Source organism: Crocodylus porosus, unplaced genomic scaffold, assembly GCF_001723895.1.
Source record: "Crocodylus porosus isolate Cpor-Errol unplaced genomic scaffold, CroPor_comp1, whole genome shotgun sequence".
NCBI lineage: Eukaryota > Metazoa > Chordata > Crocodylia > Crocodylidae > Crocodylus > Crocodylus porosus.
In genome coordinates this window covers 1,671,362-1,687,654 of record NW_017728927.1, presented here as the reverse complement: position 1 = coordinate 1,687,654, position 16,293 = coordinate 1,671,362, and the positions used below count along the sequence as shown (strand labels likewise).

Sequence of the window (16,293 nt, the reverse complement as noted above, 5' to 3'; positions counted from 1 at the left end):
ATGTGGTCCTGTGCATTAGATTGTGTGTGCAGGGTGGTACAGTGCCTGATCTTTGTGTCACAGGGTGATAGGGCCCAATCCTGGCATGGGGGTCCAGATCCCAGCATGTGGGCTCAGGTGGGGGAGGTGCAGGCTCCCAAGGTCCAATCCTGAAACATGGGCCTGGGCAGGGGCAGTGCAGGGCTCCAGGCCCTGATCCTGAAATGGAGGGGGGCAGTACAGGGCTTAATATAGGTATGCAGATCCAGGTAGAGGTCACATGGGGCTTGGTCTTGTCCCACAGGGCCTGATCCAGCTCACAGACCATTCCTGTGCCACTCACCTGGCCTACAGGACCAAAAGTGAGCACCACGGCTTCAAAGCATCAGTCTTCACTGGGATTTATTCCCAATTCCATTTTCTCAAACTATTTTGGTTGAGGATTACCTGATAGTCCTTGGGACTACCAAGGCTACCAGACAAACCTATAGCAATATTTGGGAGGCTACCAGACAGACCTATAGCTATATTTTCCTACCAGTAACAACATCAAACATTTTTACATTGATCTGAGAACTGGCATTTGCAGAGTTGGGCTCCATGATAACACACCTTTCCTCGAAACTCCACAGCAGCAGACTCATAATTTTCATAAGTCTTGTTGAATGTCTCCGAGTTCTTCGGGGTGAACAGTAGGATGTGATTTTCAACAGGGACATCAAAAATCTTCACAGATGTCTGGAAAACAAAAGGCTTAACCATCTGTTCTGTTCCTGGTAAGCAGAAAAATGAATCAGACATTAAAAGTAGTCATGCCATATAGTTCTGGTTTTGCATATTTTGTTTTGCATGCCTTCGACAGTTCTCAGTCATTTTCATCACCCTTGGTTTCTTTTCATTGCCTGAAAGTGAGACAAGATCAGCAGCTGCTAAGTGTTTTTCCTGTTCAAGGAAAAATCTCATCATTATTCATAGATTTCAAGGCCAGAAGGAGCCATTATGATCTTCCAGTCTGACCACCTGCATAACACGGGTCAGAGAATTAATGCTGGCTAGGTACTCACTATAAGCAAGAGTGTTATCTACTAGGGGTGTGTGAAGCAGGCCCTATTCAATTCGGATTCGGATTTGACCTGAATCAGGGACAGTGATTCAGTTAATGGATTCAGATCACTGTCCCTGATTCGATTTGGCCAAATCCAAATCTGAAGAGTCACTGCTGATTTGGAGAATCAGCAATTCAGACAGAGACACAGCTTTAAAAGTTTTTTCTACATACCTCCAGGTACCAGCTTATAAATGCTGCGATGCTGGGGCGCATGGAGCATCCCACAGGAGTGTGGAGGGAGCCATGGGGGGACCCTGAGTGCCCTCCCCAGACCCAGGAGGCACCAGTTGCAGAGTTGGGAGGCAAGAGGGGACCCCCCAGCATGCTCCTCGGCAGACCCAAAAGTGGACCAGAAATGCTTCTGGTCCACTTCCAGGTCTGCTGCCAAGTGCGCTGGGGAGTCCCCCGTGCTCCTGTGGGACACTCCATGTGCCCCAGCATCGCAGCAATCAGGAGCCCCTGCTACCTAGAGGTATGTAGAAAAATCATCTAAAGTTGTGTCTATGTCTGAATCTCCAAATCTTTCTGAATCTCTCCAAATCGATTTAGAGGGTTCCGACTCGATTCACAGAGATTAAAGGTCCTCTGATGCAATTCGGATTTGGAGATTCGGCCACCAAATCAAGCCAAATCTCTGTCGAATCAAAACAGGGACCAAAGCTTCGCGCAGCCCTGTTATCTACACAGGCTGGTAGGGCTAACGTATTTAAATGTAGTCAAAGGGTGGGCAGCAGTAATAGTTCTCCTTACCCTGAAATGTAAAATAGGTTTTGACTTTTATAAATATCTGATCCTTCCTCCAATTGTTTATCACACTGGTAACACAATGACTCCCTAGTCCTGGGAGACATGGTTGTGTGGCTGGTGGTGATTGTCAGCGGAAATGAAGAAGGGATTGGTCACCTGTTCATGCTGAGTTAGAAAGTCATGTCAGATAAAGTTGCCCTACGTGCTTTAGCAATTCATAGGACACCTCATGATGGAGGTTCATAGTCTGAGCTCATCAGGAAAGGAGTCAATAGGACAGCATTGTGGGATGTATTTATTGTGCTCACAAAACCAAAGAAAAATGTTGTACTATCACGTTATAGCCCTATAAACAGGAGTGGCAGAAACAGTGGGTTTCGATCTGAATCAAGAATCCAGAGCCATCTACCCTGCATGGAAACACGTCCCTGAGTTGCAGCAGAGGCTGTTGATGCCAGATCAGCCTCATCATCAGCCATCTTCAGACCCACAGATAAAGCAATCATAGAAGACAATCATCCTCAGCAGTGAGGGATTGCCAACATCTTTGTGATTTTTTGATGCTCTGGTGTAGGTGGTCATGTATCCATTATAGCTCTGTTTATTGCATGAGTCCCTCTGTTTATTTGCTGGTGTGAGCAGTGCTTCCAGGCAAGGAAAGAGAGCGGAGTCTCTCATGTACACACACACACATCCCTCAAAGATTTTTACGTTTGTTCTTTCTTTGCCATTTTCCTAATTTAACACGGTGCATAGAAAGGCGTATCAAAGCATACTGATATGACCTGTTCCAATGAAGCTGGTACATCTGCACAATCCTGTAGCAATTCAGGTGTAGCAAAACTGCTCCAGCTTTAACCCACTTTCATTCAGGGTCAAAGTTCAGGAAGATTTAGCTTTTATTTTGTATCATTGCAGGATCATGAAGATGAAACAGTTAGATCAGCTGCTGTGTGCTCCTGAACAGCAGTCTAAAGTAGCTGAAATATATATTTGCTCCTACCCCTAAAAGTCACTCTGTGTGAAAGAATGAGAAATAATGTACACAGAAATCCAGTTAACCATAAGTATTATGTTTTTTTGCACTATTTCCCACTCTTTCACACATTTTCATAACTCAGGAAGACTTCCTTGAGCAAAGATATACATGTCTTAGCTACCTACTGGCTCTGCACGTCTAGTAGGCTAGAACAGTGTATGAAAGAGATGATTTTTTAAGGAATCTCCTTCTGTAGGTCACTGCCAGGGCTTGCTTTCTTCCACCACATTTTTTGATTCGGTAAAGTACACGTACCTCAAGATTATACTCTATGACCAAATCCATGGTAAAGGTTTTGATTAATCTGGTAAGTTCCACTTGGTTCTGCTTGCCATCTTCGAACACTTCACTATGTACCGGTTTCCCCTTGACGGGTTAAAAGTAAAGGGGACAGCTTTAAAAACGTTATCAATGACTGGTAGCAAATATACTCTTCATTTAAGCAATATATTATTCTAGAATTTACTTTTTATTATCAACAGTAGGTAACATTTCATAACTCTTCGAAAATAATGTCACAGCTAGAGTAGTGAAGAGGGTTGCAGCTACTTTCCAAGACAAAACTGACAGATTTAATTTGCTCTTTTATGTCAATACTCTTAATACACTGTCTAAATGTTATAAATTTTCATGTAAGAGTGTTTCAGTACTGAGACACAAAGAAATGTCACATGAGCCTTTACTCTGAGAGTCCTTGGCCTGGTTGCTGTGTTTTGGTGCTATTGCTATATAGCTTTGTTGTTGAGCCCTTCTCAGTAGCATTTAAGGAGAAGAAAAAAAGACCTCTAGACAAAAGTGATGTGATACAGGAGTGATAAGCACCTGCAAAACTGGAATTCAGCAGAAGTCATCAGTACTCAGTGAATCAGGAAAGCAGGTCACAGTTGATTTAGATGCCTAAATAACAGATTAAGGAGCCTGAATGAAGGCCACCCAGGTTTTGTGATGTCAGCCTGAGACCTCAGTTGTCCACAGGGTGCTGTTTGCTTCAGACTGTATTTACAGGAAGGTAACACCAACAGTCTCTTACTATAAAAATTCCTGTCGGAGACTTCTACTATATATGCTACCTCATTGCCTCCAGCTCATCCATGGGCTCCTATCACAGCCTGTTGTATCCCAGCCCATTATGTGTGACTCCTACCTTTTTGAATACAACAGCAGTGTCTTTTCGGATGCCATAGCTAGCAAACACCTCTTCAGTGGCTGTCACTCCAAAAGGCAGCTCCGGCACATCTCTTGCCGTCTCATAGAAAATTTCCACTGCTCCTCCATGAAGTTCCTAGTCACAAAAGCAGTGGTTTATAAACATCCTTCTTTGCACTTACATAGGCAGGAGTGAGGACCCATCCTGGGCTGTGAGGTGCAGGAGGGAGAATAAAGACCCAAAGATGGCTATGGCAGCTTTCAGCTCTCACAGGGGTAGATCTCCAGAATAGAAGAGATCTGCAGGGAGTGTGAAGCAACAATGAGTTGTGTTACCTTTTCCACACATTGGGAAAGATACAGGGACAATGTTGCACTCCCTGGTGTCCATCTCCATCCTGTCCCATTGTCAACATAGGCCTTCCTACTCTTCTGCCCCTACCTGGCAGATCTTCCTAGTGGGGAAGAGGCCACCATAGGGGCTGACTCATAGGGCTGTGTGAAGCTTCGGTTCCTGATTTGATTTGGCAGAAATTCAGCCCGATTCAGTGGCCGAGTCTCCATATCCAAATCAAATCAGAAAACCCTTTAATCTCTCTGAATCGAATCAGAGCCCTCCAAATCAATTCAGAGAGATTCGGAAAGATTCAGAGATTTGGACATAGAAACAGCTTCAAATATTTTTTCTATATCAGGGGCCTGTGATTGCTGTGATGCTGGGAAACATGGAGCATTCCACAGGAGTGCAGGGGGGTCCCCAGCACACTTGGCAGCAGACCCAAAAGTGGACCAGAAGCACTTCCCATCTACTTCCCTGTCCACTGGAGAGTGCCCTGGGGGGCCCCTCAAATCCCCCCGGCTTAGCAACTGGTGCCTCCTGGGTCTGGGGGGGGGGGTCACCCAGGGTCCCCCTGTAGCTGATCGCTGAGGAAAGCACTGCTGGGGTGCGGGGGGAGGGGAGCAGCATGCTCTCCTGCAGACCCAGAAGTGGATCGGAAGTACTTCTGATCCACTTCCAGGTTCGCTGCCAAGCACATGGAGGCCCCCACACTCCTGTGGGACGCTCCATGCTCTCCAGCATCACAGCAATCATGAGCCACACCTGCTACCTCAAGGTATGTAGAAAAAATGTTTAAAGCTGTGTCTGTGTCTGAATCAGCATCGAATGCTCAGATTCCGATTCGGCCAAATTGAATCAGGGACAGTGATCCAAATCAACTAATCGAATCACTGTCCGTGATTCGGGGCTGAATCCAAATCGAATAGGGTCTGCTTTGCACACCCCTACTGACTAATGATATAAAGGGTCTCTTCTTTGCAGTGGATGAGAGAGGAAGGATCTCTGTTTGAGGGAGGTTGCACCCCATGATGTTTCTGAATTGTTTCACCTATGTTGGCGGGTCTCATCTTTTGCAGACTCAAGGCTCTTCTCAGAAAATGCCCCCTCCCCTGCCTACTGAAAAATAATAGAGCAATTCTTCTGTTGCAAAAGACCACAGCAGGTCAGAATGCTTCTAACACTATGGATTCCTATTCAAAATCTCTGGGTGTATTTTGTCAATCTTGTTTGCACGCCTAACAGTGCTAACATTGCATGGCACCCTGAAGCATCCTTGAAATGATCTCAAGGCACCCCAGGGTGACACAGTACCCTGGTTGAGAATCACTGGCCTGTGTGATACTTCAGTTGGAAGTTGTTCAAGGCAGGAGCCTTGTCTTCTCTTAAGTCTGTCAGATACTCAGTATGCTGTCGACCCCAAATTAACAGTAAATAACCATAATGAAAGGCAACAGCTCCTGAGACTTTGATTTAATCAGAGCAGTATTTTATGCTAAATGAATAGTAATTTATATGCTGAGACCTCCTGACACATTCTGGCAGTCACTTTCAGTAAGCAATCTGTGACTAATAGAAGGCCAAATCCAGCTCTTTATTTATTTAGACAGTGTTTTATTGGCTTCCACATGCTATATTTCTGACATGTCCTAACTCATGCTGATGATCATCTATAGTCATTTCAGTCTCCAAATGTATTCACAAATCCCAGTCTAACAAGTCTGCAGGCACTAAATGCTATCAGCTCAGTTCAGGACACTACAGTTACACTAATAAACTGGGCCAGATTATGAGCCTTTTGCTGCACCAAGCAGTGCCTTCCTTCACAAATGATTTCAAGAGGGCTACTTGGAACAAAATTCAATTCAGGGTGATCATTTTCACATTCTGGCCCATTACCTTTAATGTGTACCCTGCCTCTGCCACTATGGCAGCAACATGTTATTGGACAGCAAATGGCCCCATTGATAAAAGTTAGACTCTGGGTTATAGCACATTATAGTAATAACATTTTAGACATCATAAGATTGAAAATGTGCTCAGACGGCCCAGTGATAGGGGAATTCAAGACAGACACTGAAGAATAAGGAGCTGCTTAGAAAAAATAGGAATATTGGCTCTGTGATTTAAGGCCAATGTGATTGGCCTTTACCATTACAAAGGAAGGAGATTCTGTACTATTGTACAATGTGCTATCCCACACTAAACATTTACTTTGCAATGGTGCCTACTACTTCAATATATATTAGTACCGAATCCTGCAGTTCACAATCAGTCCTGGAAACCACAGGGAGTACACCTGAGTGAAGATTGCAGGATTTGTCCCTACACAGTGGGCACATCTGCATGTGCAATTAATGCTCAGAAAGCTTATTGCACAGTAAACTTTCTTTGACTGCATGCCTACATGTGCACATATTAGCAGCGATTTTGCTCCTGAGAGGAACAGTTCAGGCTTGCCCTGCTCCGTTAGCATACAGCAGCCAGGGGGGTCTCTAGGCTCCCCTAGGTGCCACCCTCAGGCTGGCAGGTGGCACTGGTGTCAGACCTGGGCTCCAGGTGATGGGGGGGAGCTGTTCTGTCTCCCGGGCAACTTAAATAACAGTAGCAGTTTTCTCATATGGTACAAGCTAAATCTGTAGCTAGTGCAAATTTCACAGTAATCAGATTCCAAAGTCATGGAGCTATTGTTTAAACCAACAGTAGGAAAACCAAATATGTATCCCAATGGAATCGATTATGGTTACAGACTTTCTGAAATGCACACCAGCTTTTTAGTAGCACCTCAAAACCTGAGCCACTAATTGTTCATGTTACTGTTTCATAAACGCAAGAATACAGCACTTTAGAAGAGGATCTCTTAAGTAGTCAGCACCAGATCTGTTGTGTAGATAGCACCAGCAATGACATACGCTGCATCAGCAAAAAAGAAAAGGGATGGGCTGAAGAGAAGTAGGACTCCTGCACTTCCCTTTCCACAAGTCAGCAACCATCAGGTTGTGCAGTAAGGTGTGTGCTTTCAAAGGACATAACACATTTTGCTCTAGCTTGGGCTGTACAAGAACTGCATCAGTGCCATTAGGAGCTCTGGCTGAAGCGGTTGGGGGTCCATGCACATTCATGCATCTACACTTCCTGCATAATTCCAAGTAGTTGCACATAGTTTCATAGTTGTTAGGAGCTGGAAGGGACCTTATAGATCAAGTATAAATGGTGCATGCAAAATAAACTAGAAACCTGCAGATCCAGTTTCTGAGGTTGATTTTAGGCCCGTTGTAAAATTGGTCCTTGGAGATAATGCCCCTTGGTCCAATCAGCTTTTGACTTTCCCACTGAATTACCTTAAAAAAGCCAATCACTGCCAACTCCTCAGCCTCTATAATTGCTTCAGTCTGATCGGTGCTGTTGATGTGTACGGTGCTGGGTCCTAGTCTTCTTTTCACCCATGTGATAAAAGCTGAGGCCTCTCTGACTCCTTTGGAATGAGGAAAGAATTAAAATGACCGTCAAGGAGAATTACAAATAAAGTGTCTCTTTTCAAAACAGCAAAGATGACAAGAAGTGCCAGCACAACGGGGTTTTGAGTGAGATTAAGCTGGCCTGGACAGCAGACAGCCCAAGGTTTCAGAGTGGCAGATAACTCAAAGTGGGACTCCTGTCATCAAAGGAGTCATGACTCCTGTCATCAAAATTCAGATCTAGATCCAAGTCACTGGTGGAGACATGAAATGTTGCTGACCCTTGAAGATCTGTAGTATGTGGGTCCTCACTTGCTTTCTGAGCTTTCTACAAATGAGAGTTGAGCACATTGCCAGTTAATGCTCTAATCACAGATTTTTGTGGATGTTTTGGGACAAGGGCTCTCAACCAAGTAGGCAAATGTGTTCTGCAGAGCTCCGTGCAATAAACATGAGAATCTTAGGCACCACAGGCTATAGAGAAATATCGACCTGTGGTTTAATCCAAAATGATTTCAAACCAATTCCACAGCTTATTGAACTGTCTATTCAGTTAAATTAGGTGTCAGATTTGTTCCCCCTGTACTGCCGAAGAGATCTGAGAGGCACCGAGACACATTAAAAAGTCTCTGCAGTTTGCACATGAGACTTAAAGCCAAAATTATCAAGAATGTCCCTTAGTTCTGCAAGTTTCCATTTTCTGAGATATACAATTCAGTGTTGTGAGCTTGTGATTTTATTGAAAGTCTCATGATAGCTGGGAGTTTTTTCTTAAAACTTTACATCGTGGAAGCAAGTGATAATGCAGAAACTACAGCTTTCTATTATACTTTTGAAAAAGAGGTGTCTAACCTTTATATTTTTAGAGAAAGGCTTGAAAATGCAAACAATGCAAGCTCAAAGTGGGCTAATGCAGGGGAAAAATATTTTGACTTTCTGAATATAATGTTTTTCTAAGAAGACAACACATATTTATGCAGAGGGGTCTAGTAAGGGGTTAATCCGGACTGAACATGAAAAGGCAGCACCAGGCTAGTAGCGAGCTGCACACAGTGCTGTGTTGTGATCTTGCTGTACATTACAAGCAGCTTATCAAAGATTCACAGCCTGAAACTCTGCATTTTATCAGTGTAGCAAGATCAAAATTCAGGACTGTTCAGTTCAGTTTAATACCATGAAGACATTTTTGCAGCGACTGATTCAAAATGCAGTTGTTTTAAAGGCATGACAGATTTTGATGTGCCCTGGAGAGGCCTCAAATGCAAAGCAGCTGAGCAATATCTAGTGGTCACGCAATGTTCAAACTCTGAAGGTTCAAGCACTTACGTTCCATCTATATGGTAAGCAATACAAACATCAGCACATTTTGCATCAGGTTAATCTTTGCCTTGGTTGCCCTATATGGTCTTGCACACAGTGCAATGGTTCTCAACCTTTTTAGACTGGAGGAATGCTTCCAAAAATGCCAGCTCTTAGTTTTCAATTGTTTTTTGACTACAGGAAAATAATATGGCAGTTTTTCAGTTGCAAAGAATTCAGAAAGACCACAACAGGTCAGAATGTTTTTAACATGATGCATTCCTGCTTGAAAGCCCTGGGTTTATTGTGTGATTCACATTTGCACACCTAATTGTACTAACATTACAGGGCACCCTTGAAAGGACCTCAAGGCACCATGATTGTGAATCGCTGATGTAGTGTCTCTGAGACAAATCCTAATTGCACTGATCTACGTGGTCCTAATGAAATCACTGCTCTTGCACCATCAGGATGACTGTTCAAAAAATTCTCTCTTTCATCAAATATTTCAGGGGACTTTCAGGGTTTAAACCTTGCCTGCCAACAGCATTGCCACTGTATTTATGTAATAACTCACTGGAGAGTCATAGCCCCTTTTTTCAGCTGGCTAGTCTGAGTGATGTAAGAAGCTATAACCCTTCAAGGAGAACACATATTGGACTTCAAGCATTCTGCTCATCCTGAGCAAATGGCTTACCAATCAACAGAATCCCATTTTAATCATTGTGTGTGCTGTGAATGATTTGCCAGTTTTTTTATCAGATATCTTTGTGTCACTGCATAGTTCATGAGAGTTAACAATAGATAATCAATTTGTTGCTACTCATTAACACACCATACCTAATCACCAGATCTGCTCCAAATAGAGACTCTACGCATGTTATTGAGTCACTCAGTGTTCACTGGCTCTCAATAACATGCAGAGGGAAGTATTTGAGAAGTGTAAAAGATGCTTTCCTACCAGCCCTACCCTGCAGTGAAGACTTTAGATGGGTTCTTAACATCTGTAACCAGAATTCAGTAGGCCAAATTTTGCCCTCAGTTGATGCTTGTGTAGTCTCTGTTGTTTATACAAGTACAACAGATTGAAGAGCAGTAAAAAATGCTAGGTCTGAAGGACAAGAAGGGATAAAATGAGAATACAGGAGAAGCACTGACATCCCAGGCAGCAGCTGATGTATAGAAGCTCTGAAATTAGACTGTTTGTGAGCCTCTGGCCTTGGGAGCTGAACTTTTAGGCTCCCATTTGTAAAAGCGCTTGGCCAATCTGTTTCTTTCCAACTGCAAGAACACACACTTGCCCAGGCCACTCACCTCATCTTCAGGACAACATCTTTTTAGACAAAGATTATTACTTGCACATATTGGTAGTGAAGCAAAAACTCTTTAAGTCTGGAGTTTTAGGATTGTGCAGCTCAGTCTTATACTGAATGCAGAGGGACACAGATCAAACACTGTAGTCTTTATTTAACAGATTAATATACTTTAAAATTATTCCATTGAATTTCTGGGCCAGATGAGCGCTCCCTCTAGTGGCTAATGTGCCAGTTGCAACTTTTCTTCTTTCACATATTGTATATATACAACCTAACAGATTAACCATTTAAAATCAATAAAATAATCCCCTCCAAACCATATTATATAATCTTTACTCCATAAAATGTACTCACACAGTGTGTGGAATTTGTTGTGGATTTTTTAGAGGTATTACACAGGCTCAAATTAATTACTAATTGCTCAGATTAAAAGCGTAATCTGAGTCAAATTCTTTGCTGGCTAACTCTGTACTCAAGTTAATTGTAGAAGGCATAGATGCTCACTGGATTTAAAGTTATATCATCAGAGAACTTAGTTCACTATGTAAATTATGAATCAGACAGGAGCATTTGGCAGGAAAGAGTGAGGTGAGCTCAAATCCAATTTATTTTGCATTAAATTCCTATGTGTAGAAATACTGATATGCAGATATAGGTATACATATAATGTTAAAGACAGAATCCATGTAATCTCTTATATGTTCTTTATTATTCTGTCCACTCAGACATCCAATAGGTCTTTACCACCCTTCATATAACAGATATCAGGCTCCTTTATTAGTCCCCAAAACACTTTACCTTTACAATCAATGGGACTTTTCCTGTTGCCGTCCACAAAAAATTTCACAGTTGGAAATTCTTGGATGTTGAATTCTTTCTTCAGATCTTTCTGGTCTGAGACATCGACTTTTCCAAATCTGACATTGGGGATCTCTTTTTTAAGCTGCCCCGCAGCTTCAGCAAATTCTTCTGCCAGGCTCTGAGATGGTCCCGATAAACGCATGTCTGAAAGGGAGGGAATCATTCAGTCTGTGGCACCAAGTTTAAAATGCAAGTCATCAAGCCCAGTGATATTTTGAAGTTTTAAATAAGTTTACTGAGGATACACAAGGAAGGGTAGAAACTATTTCACACAATGATCTTAAAACAGAAGATGTATATTTGGTCTTTTTTGTTCATTCAGATGCATACACCTCAGCATGTTTATAAAGATGTGTGTTTATGTCCAGGTGTGTGTCCACCTCTCCAAAAGAACAGGGAAAAAGTACATTGGAAGGTTGATTTTGTGGAGAAAAATACATAATGGGGTGAGCTACGATTGAGTAATCTGGGCTTGATTTTTAAAATTGGGATCTTTAGGATAGGCTTTCTTGCTGCATATTAAGGCACTTAGGTGATATAGCTGATTTGGCTGAAAATGGCTGAATACAGAGCAGCTTCCACAGTAGAAGATTTTTACAGCGTAGATACTGATTGTGCTGGGGGGGTGCAAGAGAGCACGTGCACATAATCCTCTATCACAGGAGAAATTGTGTAATGGTGGATTTAATTTTCATTATAATAATAATTGGCATTAAAAGCATTAAAATATCAGACGTATGCTGGTAGGCGTATACGGGCAGCTGATAAACCTGGAAGGGGGTACGCAATAAAAAAACCATTTGGGAACCTCTGCTCTATAGCCCTGCTTGCAGTTTAAAATGAATAAATGTCTATAGGTCACCACAAAGACAGCTTTTCCTTTAGATCAAATGGTTGACATCCATGTGCTTTGGAGCAGTGGAAGGACTTTACGAGTCTAGGTATAGGTGCAGGTATAGGTAGTATTATTACAAAGAAGGGACAGTATAAAGAAATGAGTGGTACCTAGCTGCTCTGAATTCAAAGGCAAATAACAGATAAAGAGCCAAGACCTATATGATTTGGCAACGTGGCTTTAAAAGCAAGTTAGTTTAACTTTCTGCCGATAAAGCTGAGATATCTTATCACCTCATTTAGAGGCTTTACTATTTAACAGAGAAAAAGGAGTGAAGAGTTGTAACTTTTTCTTTCAATCCCTGACAGCAGCATTTGAGCTTTATCAATATACCTTTCAAACAGGGAAAGATGAAGAAAACTCCAGATAGTCTTAGTTATTTATACATGATAAATCCAACAGTGTGACTTCTTTTATCTTATGTCTTTTCTACTTCCATAGAAATACAAACAAATACAAATCTCTACAGACTACCTAATCAAGACACTGCCTTAAATAATTGTACCAAAAAGTGAGTGATCATCTCCATTAGCATTCTCATAAATGAATGGAAGATAAAACTTTTAATCTAATTCAATGATCAGTTACATTTCCCTGCATAATTCATCATCATCCTCGTTCTGAGTCCCTACCATCAATCATTTCCCCCATCCAACCAGTGCAATCAAGAGGATGAATAGTAGTACCCAGCAAACTCGTTTTCAGATTAGTTTTTTTTTACCTAGCCTCTTCTATATCAGCAGAGGAAGGAGGCCAGCTTGGAAAGCCTTGCAAGAATGGTCCATTGCCAACTTATATCATTTAAACATTGGATGACTTTTCTTTATGTAACCTAATGGGATATGCATTCCATGTTATACTCACCTACATTTACATTAACTTAGTGAATACAATTCAAATATATATTCAAAATGTTAAAGTATGTGTTTAACATCAAGCACATGCATCAAATTCATGGAAAACAATAGGGCTCTTGACTCTCATGAGTGAGAGCTGATAAGATAATGATATCCCAAGATAATGAACCGCCTGTTCCAGGCCATGAGTCTCTGTGACTTCATTTATCTGACTGCACAACAAGGAAGGGGTGAGACTAGGTTGTGTTATAGAAATCACAGAAAATCAGGGTTGGAAGGGACCTCAGGAGGTCATCTAGTCCAAGCCCCTGCTCAAAGCAGGACCATCCCCACAAGATCGTCTCACCCAAGGATTTGTTTAGCGAGGATTTAAAAACCTCCAAGGGTGGAGATTGCACCACCTCTCTGGATAACCTGTTATTGTGTTTTACTTCCCTCCTAGTGAGAAAATTCTTCTTAATATCTAACCTAAACTCCCCTTGCTGCAACTTGAGCCCATTGCTCCTTGTTCTGACATCTGCCACCACTGAGAACAGGCCAGGTCCATCCTCTTTTGAAGCGTGTGGAGGTGGATTTCACATGCCTTTGACCCCTAGTTTTCTAAAACCTCACTCAATGCTAAGGATCAAAAAGAGAAAGTAAACTCCTTCTGAGTTGCTATACAAGATTATTTGGCAAAAGCCATGTTCTACTTAAGTTAATCAGAGCTTTGGCATTAACTTCAGAGTTTGTCCATCTGCTTTGTTAAAATGCTGACTTAGTCCAAATAATACAGCTGTTACAAACTCATTTTCTCAAAACTTTAATCTGATGGACTCTACCAAGTGCTTCCTTGTGTAAACTTTTCTTAGTTTATACTCTGGAGGTGTTACCCAGGCCTCAGAGAAGCTTCAAATTGTTAGAAGACAATAATAGTTTGGGCCTACACATTGGGTACTCAGTTACAAGTGTCCTGAAAGGAAAACAATTTCTTAAATAAAACAAATGGGGTTTGATTGCAATTTAATCACCTGGAAAATGACTGCTTCAGCAAATACATTTATTTGGGGTTTGCAAAAGTATTCCAATATGCGTTTCTTTTTTTCTAATTATAAAATAAGTTTGATCAATTTCCCCACCACCACCCACCCACCCAGATGTTGTAATATATTTGCTCTCCAGATTAAGTTTTTTATATAAAAATTTTCATCCAGGCCATGATGGCACAGTTGTTATGGGCCAGGTGTCTGCTCTGGAAAACCGGGGTATCTAACAGAAAACCTGATCTCTTGGCACAATAAATGATGCCCCCATCATAATAGTTAGACAGCTCTCATCAGCCAGGCTCAGCCAGGCTGCAGACAGTATTCCCAAAATTGTTCTGTAAGGCAGTGTTCGTTGAGTGCTTGTAGTCTATTTTTATTTAAAATGGAGACAACAGTATGTATTAGGTTTTAGTAATGCAGGCTGTGGTGCACATAAAGTTGCTATGTAATGTAAACATACTGAGACATAATAATTTTGTGAGTACTGTGTTTGCAGTCAGGTCGATGAGAGAAACTTATTGTATTGTTTCCACGAGTTTTTTAAATTTCTAGCTGAACATTCTGGCTATTTTTAATAGGAAGCTGTTGGGGAAACCAGCAGCAGAACCATACAGTGACTCTAGATAAGCAATTTCCCAAGATCATGGCCTGTTCCAGGATAGCGCCCTCCTTGCAAGCACACGCTGAAGTTGCACAGCTGCTTTGGCAATCACAGGAACCGGAAGACCACAGGGTCACTTAACAGTTAAATGGACCGTGTACTGAGGGGGCACAATGACCTGTTAGTGAGCTTTGGCACAGACATGTAAAGGTGCCACAAGAATATTGGAAGAAGTTTGGGGTCTTTCTCACATTTCCAGGATATAATGAACCTAAATGGGGTTGAAATGCACATAAACTGCTTCTTTTAAGATCTGTTTTCTCTGAAATACTTTGGTTCCAGAGAAATACCACCTCCAAGCACCACTGATCATTACTGCCATAGAGCAGAACTGCTGTGACTGATTAGAGCTCAGGCCTGCTGAGATTATCACAGTTAGCACCTGGATACTGTAGCCCACGTCCCAGTCATAGAGTGGAAGAATCATGTTGTTCCACCCAGAGAAATCCTGTAACGTCATGAGATGTGACAGGGCAAGCCATTCAAAAAGATCAAGAGAGATCCAGCCTGCAGGTAGTTTGGTCACACAGACATACACATTTAGAAGTTCCTTCTTCATCAAGTACAAATGCTGTTCCCTTGATTACTTGAAAACCAGGTGAGAGCGTCCATCACATGCTTATCTACCAAATATCTTGAGTGATTATAGTTCCCTTCAACTTTCCATCAGTTCTTTTTTATTCTGGCATTCCCTCTTTGCTTCCAAAGAGCTTTTTATTTTCTAACCACTTTTGTGAACCAGGGAACAATTGCCACTTTATCTTTGGAGCATTTCTTTGATTTTGTTTGGCTATTCCTGACTTCTAGGTTGTTGACCCTGATTATTTTTGATGGGTAAAAAATGGCTAAATCTGCTACACAAATCCCAACACTAAGGGCTGAGGAAGTGAACAGATTGCATGGGTATAATGCTTGCAGAGTATAATGTTGGCTTGTGGTTTAAGCTGGTGTCAGCCAGGGTCACTCTACAGTGTGGGGAGGAAGGGGGTGATCAGACTGCTCAGTATGTACAGACTACAGCTCTTGGTGATCAGCTTACTGCATCAGCTACAGTTGTCAGAAAATGGGTGGCCCTTGAAATTGTGTCAGACCAGTACTTACATCTTATTAAGCCAGGAAAGTTCTTTAATATCAAGACATTGTTTCTTGAAAAAAAGAGAGACTTTTTTTAAAGTCCAAGTTTTCTGCATTGTCTCCTCTTGACAGCGAATTTGCATTTGCCTGGTGTCAATCCCAGTTTTCAAAGACCCTTTGTATTATTTTTCATATGGACCTGAATCTAAAACAAAACCTGTCAGTGCAAACAGATTGTGACTGTCTAAGAGTGAGTATAGCAGATAGTAGAAATAAAGTAGCCAGTAGGCCTATGAAAAGCTTTGGCCAATTCAATTCAAAGGAAGTATGGCCCAATTTGACAGCTGAATTGCTGAATCTGATTCAAATCAGGAGACCAGTTAAAAGGTCTGAATCGAATCAGAAGCCTCCAAATCAATTCGGAAAAGATTCAGTGCTGCTTTGGAGATTTGGCCATTGACTAAACAGGCAGCAGTCCTCACCACACTGGA

At 41.9% G+C, this 16,293-nt stretch overlaps 1 protein-coding gene across 3 annotated transcripts in view; it reads right to left on the bottom strand.

Annotated features, from left to right (window-relative positions):
• Positions 1 to 16,293, bottom strand: part of PDILT (protein disulfide isomerase like, testis expressed) — a 43,736-nt gene that overhangs the window by 12,868 nt on the left and 14,575 nt on the right. For all 3 annotated transcript variants that reach the window (XM_019542211.1, XM_019542208.1, XM_019542210.1), the window contains exons 2-6: positions 11,228 to 11,434; positions 7,698 to 7,831; positions 4,018 to 4,155; positions 3,129 to 3,239; positions 592 to 717 (exon numbers count right to left, since the gene is read on the bottom strand). In XM_019542211.1, the coding sequence (XP_019397756.1) occupies positions 592 to 717; positions 3,129 to 3,239; positions 4,018 to 4,155; positions 7,698 to 7,831; positions 11,228 to 11,434 (716 nt within the window). The remainder of the gene's footprint in view (positions 1 to 591; positions 718 to 3,128; positions 3,240 to 4,017; positions 4,156 to 7,697; positions 7,832 to 11,227; positions 11,435 to 16,293) is intronic.